At 37.5% G+C, this 10841-nt stretch overlaps 1 protein-coding gene across 1 annotated transcript; it reads right to left on the bottom strand.

The window, feature by feature from the left end:
* Window positions 1-551: 551 nt before the first annotated feature.
* On the bottom strand, window positions 552-4105 carry LOC105931549 (putative pregnancy-specific beta-1-glycoprotein 7). Its single transcript, XM_021320395.2, has 6 exons — window positions 4008-4105; window positions 3545-3865; window positions 1731-2006; window positions 1379-1627; window positions 1196-1276; window positions 552-1094 (listed from the first exon to the last, which is right to left on the bottom strand). The coding sequence occupies exons 1-5, from the start codon at window positions 4051-4053 to the stop codon at window positions 1203-1205; spliced, it is 966 nt and encodes a 321-aa protein (XP_021176070.2). The 5' UTR covers window positions 4054-4105; the 3' UTR covers window positions 552-1094; window positions 1196-1202.
* Window positions 4106-10841: the final 6736 nt, after the last annotated feature.

A 10841-nucleotide genomic window follows, 5' to 3' on the forward strand; every position in this document is an offset into this window, starting at 1 on the left:
CATAATACAAATATACAATACAATAATAATAAAAAAACAACAGATGTACAAAGGTTTTGCTCATCTGAATCATTTTTTTATTAGTTTTGGAAGAAAAGGTGTGCAAACAAAAGTCTGCCAATATTTCTAATGACTATTACTAAAGGCTCGCCAAAAGCCTTGAGTAGTATCGTTTTCTTTTTTCCATTAGGATTATTTTTTTTAATCATATTGAGCTTTGGTTCACCAGGTTACAATCATGCATTTATTACAACAGAATTGACAACAGAAATTGGCAATCAAGCCACTTTAGTTGCTAAAAGTGGCTTTGAGCCTTCAGTTTAAATATGTGGATAACAACAACCAGTAAATATGAGATAGTTATTGAAGTAAGTGATGCTAGCTAAACCTAAACCCCAAATGAATCATACCTTTGTCAGATTCATTTTTGAAAATGTTCCTTCAACCTAGAAATCAGTTTTTGATAGGAAATGAGGCAGGCCTCTATCAAATCATAACTAAACAAAGTGAAAGGAGGGCCAGTTTTGTAAAAAAAAAAAAAAAAAAAGAGCCAGTTTTATTTAAATTTTATTAAACAATGGCACGTTAAAAATAAAATAAAAACTATCTTTAATAATCAATGGAAAATGTCCTTGTTGCCTTATATCAAACTCTTATAATGACTGCTGACCAGGTGATTGGATGTTTCCTCTGGTATTTGGTTGAGCTTTAAGTCTTTGACGTTGGAGGCCTCGTTGCCAGAACCTTAATCCTTCACTCCTTCCGTACTCTGGCAGGACTACTTAAAAAACATTTATATTACTTCCAGCCAGGGAAAAAAAAGTGCCAGTAAAATCCCAGGAAGACTGTAAACCTCAAACTCCCACAAAATGAATAATCCTAGGCTTATTTGAGTGTAATAGTAATAAGGTATAATTATAATCAAATATTTACACATGTCTTTCTGTTTAACTACTCTTTATTTCTAGACAATGGATGAGTTTCTCTTTCACATCAGGTCCGTCTCAGCTTTCCGCAGAATCCAATGTTTTCCTTGAAATGCACATTGTGGTTAGCTTCTCATTGGAGTTTTTTTTTTCATTAGGTGCATTTATCTGAGGATTAAATATGAACAAAATACACAAAGCAATTAGCAATCATAATGAATGTGAACAATACACAAAATTATTAGTAGGCTGACAAGTTATGACTCAACTGTTATCTTAAATTAACCCTTTTAGATTAATTGCACTGATGACCAACGCCGAGAATGACCAACAGGGGGCAGTCGAGCATGCTGCATGTAATGAAGAGGAAAGTCAGTCAAAATGTTTAAATCTTTTTTTGTTAATTCTTCAATGAGAAACAACAATGCATGTCCAAATGATAACCATCTTACCTCTCAGATCCAGGACAGCAGAATTTTCCTTCTTGGTCACCATGTTTCTGGCAGTGCAGGTATAATTCCCAATGCTTTTAGACTCTAACTTCTCTATGACAAACACGGAGGTGTTGACATGTGTGTCAGTGCCGTTAAACGCCCAGCTGAAGTTTGCTGGAGGGATAGAAACTGCTGTGCACTGCAGTGTCACTTTCTGGCCAGGCGACGTTGCTGATGGCCCTATAATTGATGTATTATATGGTCCATCTGCACAGAACGGACCAGAATGTCAAGTCAAAGCTATAAAACCCTGACCTGTGGTCAAACCACTTAAAAAGCAGAAATAAATCTTGAATTTTACAGTACTTACAGTTGACAGTGAGATGGAGGACTGCAGTCAGGCTGCTGACGGGGTTGCTGACTCGACACTGGTAGGTGCCGTGGCTGGAGCTGTGAACGGGTCGTATGAACACGGTCCTGTTGTCCATCGATAAGCTGACACTGTCACTGAGATGAAGGAAACGGCCATCTTTTATCCACTCTCTGGTGCTGATGGAGCCGGAGGCCTCACAGGTGAGGCTGGTGGAGCTTTGATTTTCTATCAGGACGGCCGCAGGGCTGCGAATGGTGGCGCTGGTTATCGGTACTGGTGGTGTGCAGAAAGAGTCAGTTTAGGGAAAATTTCCAGCAACCTAATTAAAGTATTCAAAAAACATGTTTCATCTTGATATCAAGTGCCAAAAATATGATTAAATCTTTTTACGTCTGTTTTTTTTTTTAAATAATTCTTTTATCAGTAATTATTTCTGACTGAAATGTAGGACAAACTCCATCAAACCTGTATACTTTCCTGATATCTGAAGTTTTATTTATTTATTTGTAATTCTGTACCATAAGAAAATATATTTATTTAAATTTAATAACACTTTACCTCTAGATATAAAGACATGCCTGTAATTTCTATTTCAAGATCAAAAAGAAAATGAAATGATATTCATCTATTAAGGCAAGAGTAATGCCTTTAAATTATGTAAGGAAAATATTAAAGCAGGATTTATGGATTTATTCCAGCTGTAAAAGTATGTGTTATGGTTAGTTTTTAGCTAATTGATCAGGTAAGGGTTGACCATTCATTGAAGCTTTATACAAATAGAAAAAATCTCATCATGAGAAAGTGGCTGACTGACAACAATATTTTTACTGGTGTGTGGGCATTAAAATATGATATTTAAATCTTTAAAAGATGCAAAACAATTAAATCCACCTTGAACTGTACAGGAAGCCAGTAAAAGAGTGTTAATAATTAGTACCAGTTGAAATGTGTCCCGCTCTCTTCAAGACAGTATCTAATGCAAAAATACAAAAATAAATAAACTTAAAAATAAAAATACAGGTCAAATTTCTGATGTGTACTTGCTATTAGTTTCTTTAATTTTTTTTTTAGAAAAATTAAATAAGTGAACAATTAATGAAATTAAGAAGCTTTAAAATAAATGTTTAAATGTAAACTAACCCTACTGCCATATAGGACTTGCAAAGTAGAACATAAAACTTAATCAGACATATTTTATGGACATAGCATTAATTTAAATGCAGCATGATTGTACTGATTAAATTTTAATCAGTACAGTCATGCTGCATTTTTCATTTTAAAAAAAGGGGGTTTAATAGCCGCTTATCCCAAATTAATCAACAATAAAATGACTAATATGGAATAAGTAGCCTACACTTATTCCATATTAGTCATTTTATTGTTGATCTTATCTGTATTCTCATAACCAAATGATACATAATTATGCTGCATTTTAAATATATTCCATGATTAACGGTATCATACCACTTTATTAGGTGGTTTAACACATGAGAAATAGTCTTAAAAACAAAGCAATCAGGTTGAAGATTTCTAGTTGCCACTTATAATTGACATTTTCTTAATTCTGGATTGAAATATTTGAATGCAAATCAATAACAGAGTCAGAGGACTCGTATTATCTCAGTTTTATTCAACAAATTACTAATTATTAAGCTTTAAGTTAAAATATGTAATTGTGGTGCTTTATTATTTGATCATATTTGAGAAGATGTCTTATACATCTTTCTTTATTTTCAGCTGCACGCAGCGTAATATCCTTAATTTCCTGATTTACCAGTTGACCTATTTCCCCACAGTGTTCAAAGACCTACCATACACATTAAGAGTGATCCTCCCTATTCTCTGCAGCCCCCCGTCTGGTATGATGGTGAGCGTGTACTCCCCGCTGTCCTCCGGCACCAGGTTCCTGAGCTCCAGGCTTCCTGTGGCTCGATCTAATGAGATCCTGTTCGTGTGTCCTGGCTCGGTGATGTTGGTGCTGGTGGAAGTGATGATGTTCACGCTTTTAAAGCTCCAGCTGACCGACAGAAATGGACTCTCTGGGCGGCTGAGGCTGGTGGTGAACTTCACTCTTCCTCCTACCGCTCCACTCAGAGGTCCTGGGGGTAAAATATTCTCGCCTGTGCACACATCTTTTTAACGACAAGAAAAAAGAAGAAGGTCAAGCCTATAACGATTCTGCAAGTTCTGTCAGATTGGACGAATAAGCAAGATAATCATTTAAAAAATTAAACATTTTACATTATGTTCTATGAGAACGTCAGTTAAATGTACCTGATAACAGAATCATCACAACAGCCCAGGGGATGCCCTTGTCCATGCTGTGAATGGATTTTTATAAAACTTGTTTCAGAGTCGTCCACAAAGTTTAAAATGCAGTGAGAGTCATGGGTGCTGCTGGTCTTTTATTGTCCCACACTTACGACACACGACCAACTCCAGTCCCCCCCACTTAGTAATGCAAACAGCAAATAATGTTTGCTCTGCTTGTGTACATACATCTACCGCCAGTGGGTGTATGCAATCAAGGGTTTCGTGCACTCTGGCTGCAGGTTTTTTCACAGAAAAGTGCTCCGGTTATCTTTGAAAAGAAACACTCTTAATGGAACTCTACCAGCTAGATTATTATCTATGACATCTAGTTTCTGCACAAGTTTTCTAGTCAAGTTTTAAACTGAACTCTGCGAAGAATGTTGGAGTTACTAAAACATGTGAACTGAGTTTAATGAGTTTAGAGAAACTGAATTTATGTTTAAATGTTTTTATTAGAATGTAATATGAATTGTATATTGGCATAACACAGACTTTACATAAAAGGTATTCTTACTAATATATTGAGAACGTTTTAAAATATCTATTGTTTTTAAAAACTTCAAACTTGATCATTTATTTTTTACCGACCAGATTGGTCACATGTATAAGTATCGATGTAGCTTGCGGCTGTAAAAGCAGTTCAGATGTCTGACTCATGTTGATGATGGGGTGACCATCAGTTTTTATGAGCTCTTCAAACTATGTTAGGTGTCCTTGAAGGGTCCTGTTTAAGAAACTGCAGTGATCAGTGGCATTCCTTCAGGAGGAGGATCAAAGACGTCCTGGAGACACTTAGCCTCCACCAGACGGCCTTCCAAACAGAAAACTTCCTTCAAAGTTATATGAATACGGTACGAGGATGAGATTCTCAAATCAGCTGTAACTAAGGTATTTTTGCAACAGTTTTACCCTTGGATAATATAATTACAACTAAACACCTGTGTTCACTCATTTTCTTATGCAGCACCATGCAGTATATTGGACGTGATTAATGAGAGAGAAGGTGATTCAGTGGAAGAGGACTTTCTCTACAGTTTTAACTTTTGTCTTTAAGTCATAAAATAATGTTTGTGTTTAGGACAAATAACTTAGAGGGGTTTTGCTCGCTGTTGTTCTTGCTTTTCTTTTCTTTTCAATGCTTATCAACATCAACACATTTAGACTGGTCAAACGTCTTGAAAAGTCTTTCACTCTTGATTGTTTTTGCCAACAGGCCAAATGCCATTCCACCGTGCTCCGTAAAGACGCATGTCAGGGTAGTTAATGCTGGACGCAGGCACACCAAGGTCGCTTGGACTTTTCCGCATATCTTCACCCTGACCATCTCCAGGCACAGGTCCCCATCACGCTCCCACGCTACCATAACCTGGAGGACAAAGATCAAAGTGTTTACACCCAAAAACGTACATATATATTTTTTTATCAGAAAAAGCAGTAATTATTGCTATTGCTGTTAACAAAATATAATGTTTAATAATAGTAATATTAATATCATTTGGAGTTTATTACATGATTACTTTGTGTAGTCGTATGGTACTTGCATGTGGTTTTCTGACAGTGTTGCCTTAATGAGAGCGATGGCAGGGGCCCTTTAGTTTCCACACTCTCTAACTTTTCCTGAGCCCAATCATTTCCAGACAGCTGAGTTCTTGTTTAACCCAAGGAGATGCACATAAGCCTCCTTTCTACCAGTTCGAAGCAATACGTCAGTAATGGAAATCACCACATTATTCAATGCTCCATCCAGCTGGAGAAAACTCCGGTCTCGCCTCTGCTTTCCCGGCCGTCTCATTCAAAGAACTGGTGTCCAATCTTATAGATGCGTACGTTGATGAATGAAATAACAGTTTACATGCAGACACTGTACCCGACATGCCCCTTGAGGTGAAACTGTGTTTCTCATGGCACGCTGCTAGATGAAGGACACCATGACAATGTTCACTCTCGAATGATGCATGGAATTGCCGGTTTAATGCCAGTCCCGAATTAGCTGCAGTCATGGTGATTGTATTCCCTGATTTTATTTTGGTTTGGCTTTTTCAGAGGTGCTTGGTGTAAAACTCCAGGAAGAGGAGCCCTGCTGGGTAGTTGGCGAAGCACGGGGAACTCCGGCTGAAGCCACGTTGTCTCCTGCACCAGGCACAGACGAGTTTGATAAAGACTACAAGGATGTCTGGAGATCAACTCCTGACACTAATTTGTGGTTCCTTTTTTTTTTTTTTTTTTTTCCAGAACAGCCCTCCAACAGAGACCCCAACACACCTGGCAGCCTTCCAGCCTCTGAACAGAAGGATCTAACTTTACAGCAACATTTGTTTTAGATTGAATTGTGCAATACATAAGTATTAGATGTGAAATGACTAAAAATAATATCTAAGCTAAGGAAAGACTAATGTTGATACCTTCTTGCTGCAAGAGCACAGTACTGATAACTGCACTACTGAGCTGCCGTAATATGCAACTTTATAGTGTTTTAGTGCAGTGTGTACTAGATTTATCTTTGGGAAAATCAAGGTTTTTCTGTAACCAGGGGCTTCATGTATGAAGCATGTGTATGCACAAAAAACTTGCAGCATAATGTTTAACTCCCAATTTGAAATGTACATAAATTAACGATTAGCAGCTACGTAAGCTTCTTTAACCTACAATAAAAAAAAACAAGTACTAAAATTCACCCAAATTTACTGAAATATAACTAATTTTTATTTAACCCAAGGAGCATCAAACCTGAAGTTCTTTCTTGAGTTTGAGCTTTTATGATATAAATCCGTACAAAGAAATAGAATCACATTTAGCCTCATACAACATTACACACCTCAAAATGATAGAAACAACCTCAATCACGTGTAAATGTGATTATTCCCCTGTTTGTCACATGTAGATGTGAATGCGTGGCAGTCTGTGCACCGAGGCGCATGAAATGCATGTGAATCATAACAGGCTTTTTCATTCTCATCCAAAAAAAAAAAAAAAAAAAAACAGGGTCAGATCAGCAGATTAATTCCTAATGAAACAGGTGTGTATCCAAGGTGGAGACAATCTGTAATAATTCAGAAGCTGGAGACCCGATAATTCAGCTAACAGTAATGGTTAATTGGAATACTGTTGCTGGAACAGGAACTGACTGTAGCTCACTCAGGAACCACTGCAGGGAGGAGAACAAGGTTAGTGGCTGAGACCAACTCAGTGTGATGTAACCTGTACTGAATAAAAGCCATGAAAACTTTCAGAAGTTGGAGGTGGCTCTGGGTCTGACTGGTGGGTCCAAAGGCTCTGCTTGAATGATCCAAATCTATGAATAAATGATCTGCTTCAGGCAGATTAAATATATAGCAGAGAGAGAAAGGGAATCCGTAGTCCAGGCTTGGGTCATACACAATAAGGCACACATCAGGCAGATGTTTACAAAGGGACAGAGGCAGGCAGGTTTGGTCGTGAGACGGTTCAGGTTTTTAGGTGTTCAGAAACAGAAGCCAACAGGAGAGTCCGACAGTGGCAAGGCAAACAGGCGAAATCCACAAGGCAAAAACTCGTCAATCACAGGCATACAAACAAAGAATGCTGGATGGTCTACTGACACAAAGGTTTTCAAAGATCTGGCAGAACAGTGAGAAGGTGGAGAATATGTAGTGGTCTCCCCAGGTGCAGCAACTCCGCTTGATTGGTGCTGCTGCAGGTGTAACAGTTCAGACTTGATTGCAGAAGCTGAGCTGAGCAGACTGAAACTCTCAGACACAGGTACATGAGGCCCCAGGAGCCTCATGTACAAAAGTATTTGTAGCTCTTCCTTACCGCCAACCAAACGTTGGCGGTAAGGAAAAATCCTGAAGATTGCGGCGCACAAAAAAATTCAGATATACATAACCATGTGTAGACGGGTCCCGCATGCGTTGCCTTGATAAATCCCAATTTGCATGGAACTGGACACAGCTGCACGTGTTTCTACCGCAGTAGTTCCAAGGTTAACTTCTGCCTTGTCACCAATGAGGATGCTGAGAGAGGACGATGTTCAGAGCTAATTTTCTGAGACGCTTAAATGAACTCAAACAGCCATCTCAACTCTGATGAAATCTGCAGAGTCAGAAAGGTGTTTTAGTATAATGAAGAAGATGAAGTACTTTCTCCACAGAAACATCGGACAGGAAAGGCTGAATGTGCAGGCTGCACTGTCCACTGAGCGGGAATTAGTCCAGAAATCATCTGACTTTGCCAAAATGGTTACTAACCTTTCTGAACCCCAGAAACGTTGTTGACGAGAGCTTCTTTTTACATGAGGTTGGCTATCCAATATTTGAGGTCTTGTTTGATTCCTTTTAATCAGTATGATGGATAATTGTGTCAGAGAATCTGGTGCAGTGATATACAAAGCTGTTTGATGGGAAGATTTTGATTTGAAATGATTATAAATCAACCCCTTAATGCAAGACTGTGAAATAATGGAAATTTGTATCATAGGCTCTGTGTAAGCAAGGTTCCTGGGTGATTTGCTGTTGTTTCTGTGCTTAAAATAGGCTTAATGTTGTTTTAAAGCAGGTTTTCTTTCTTTCAAAATGAATGCTTCTGTTGCTGAAATCCAATCTTCAGTGTTTTATTATTTATTTGTTAGTCCAACAAGCACCACTGGATAGCGATAAGCTTTTTTCATTACGAATGGGGTTAAAAAAATAAGCCCTTGATTCTGACCCATGGTTCCAACACAAGATTTTGATACAAGAAACTTTCGTTAACAAGCGGGGGAGGAAAGATAAATGATTGAAACATTGAACACTATAGAGCAGAGGTGTCATGCAGATTAAAGAAAAAGTGAAGTTAAGATATCAATATTGATCTTAACGAGACAGTAACAGAGATAAAGAGGGTATTTCTTTATCAAAATACTACAATTGTTCTTGTGACACCTTATGATCAAGGGTAAATGACTGATCTGACTAAAAACAATGTGTTGTGAAATGCATACTCCAAGGCTGTTTTATTTAGGCAAGTCCTTACATTTCTTTATTGTTAAACTATGGATATTGCATCAAATAAAATAGATTTTGCACGTGATAAACCTTTAATCTTTTGATTTTTACTATATGCTACATCTAAAACAATTGATGTAATGCAGTCCATGAGTGAATAAATTGTTTTTACACATCTCAAATCAAAATTTTAAATGATTTCATATAATGGCCTAATAGTTTTGATTTGTATGCATATTTCTTAACACAACAACAGAAAAAAAGTCATTCTGCAGGTAGTTTACAGAAAAAGCAGAGCTGGTATGGCAGAGTGAACACCGATGAGGTAAACCCAGTCTAGAAGAGTAGATGTTTTTTATTCCCCCAACTGTGTTTCTCCTGTTTTTCCAGGAAACACATAAAACTGTGAAAGCAAACAGTTCTCCATCTGCCGTTTTATGGGCACTTAAATGGGTGCTCACAGAATTATAGTGGTTTTTTTTTTCAGTATGTGGATTTTTTTCATTATCAAGCTTACATTTTCTATCTAAAAACAACAAAAACCAGAGTTCCACTCAAAGCTGAAATAATGATACAACATCCAGCTGTTATGATCGTTGTCATTCCAATAGTTTTGGAGTAATCACAGTCTGAACAACCTAAAGGATGAAAGTTTCAAATTGATTTAACTTTGTTCTTAAACTTACTCTTACGAAAAAGACAACTCCAGGAATTTCCCAGACGTTAGAGACATTTTCCTGGTAATATTTCTGCCATTTACCTGTGACAGTTAACTCATGGCTCACTGTTTGACTCTTTTCAGTCGCAGGGTTCTCAGCAGTGCAGGTTTACGTCCCGCTGTCAGAGCTTCAGCTTCACTGGATGACCTACACCGCTTTGTGACTGTTTTCCATTAAAAACCTTCAACCTTCCTTAAGGCACAGACATCGTGAAACAGTGGAGCATTGCGAAATCTCCACTGTGCACTGAGACAGCTCTTTTAATGGTTGAGCTGTCAGGTCCATCTGCAACACAATGGATGACAGGGGAGTCATTGTTGGAAGAAATGTGTTTTGGCAGCAGTTGTTATGGAAGATTTTGGTTATTTTGCAACTAGCACTCCTCAGTTAAAGTGGTGTGCGTGTAATTTAAATAGGAGCCTCAAGCCGAATGCTGGAAAAAAGCATTTATCTGATTTGTTAGAACAAATCGATTATCCTTGTGAGGTCAACAACTTTATCTGGCTTTGCTACTATGCTATTATCCTGATTTTGAGCATTCTCAAATTTCAGAAGATTTTCTTCTCATAATGAGGAATCTTCAAAATAAGCCTCTGTTGGCATTTTGCTTGGAAATATAACTTTCAAAATGGCTAATCTACAAAGAATTTTTTTTGGATAATATTCAAACCATCATTGCAGATAACAGATTATCAGAATTATTTCAGGAGGAGAAGCAGAAAATTAATGAATAAACAACGGCATCAATTGGGGCAGCCAAAAGTGCTTGAAAAAGTGTTGTTAATCAATTGTGTTCTGACTGATTTTTCTACTTTTCTGTTGCATATTTAAAATTTAAGTCAGTGGGGATTTGATGCCTTCAAGTGCTGTACACAGTAGTATTCATGCAAGAATTTCTGACACTGCACTACAACAGGTTGATGGCTAAAGTGTAGCAATAAATCGTACACTGTAAAAAGAGAACTCAAAATAAGCAAAATTTTCTTGAAATTAGTGTACTTGTCCTCGGTAAAGCAGGTAAATAGGAATATCTGCCAATGAAATGAGAATTTTGACCCCTAAAATAATATAATTAGATTTTCTCTCTGCTTTTTAATAGATTTTGAAATCTTTGA

The sequence above is a fragment of the Fundulus heteroclitus genome, chromosome 3 (assembly GCF_011125445.2).
Source record: "Fundulus heteroclitus isolate FHET01 chromosome 3, MU-UCD_Fhet_4.1, whole genome shotgun sequence".
NCBI lineage: Eukaryota > Metazoa > Chordata > Actinopteri > Cyprinodontiformes > Fundulidae > Fundulus > Fundulus heteroclitus.

Coding starts and splice junctions, on each gene's coding strand:
- LOC105931549 (XM_021320395.2), bottom strand. CDS start 4,053: ATGGACAAGGGCATCCCCTGGGCTGTTGTGATGATTCTGTTATCAG. Junction 2,007..3,544: donor GATCACTCTTAATGTGTATG/GTAGGTCTTTGA, acceptor GCACACCACCAG/TACCGATAACCAGCGCCACC. Junction 1,628..1,730: donor CCTCCATCTCACTGTCAACT/GTAAGTACTGTA, acceptor CGTTCTGTGCAG/ATGGACCATATAATACATCA.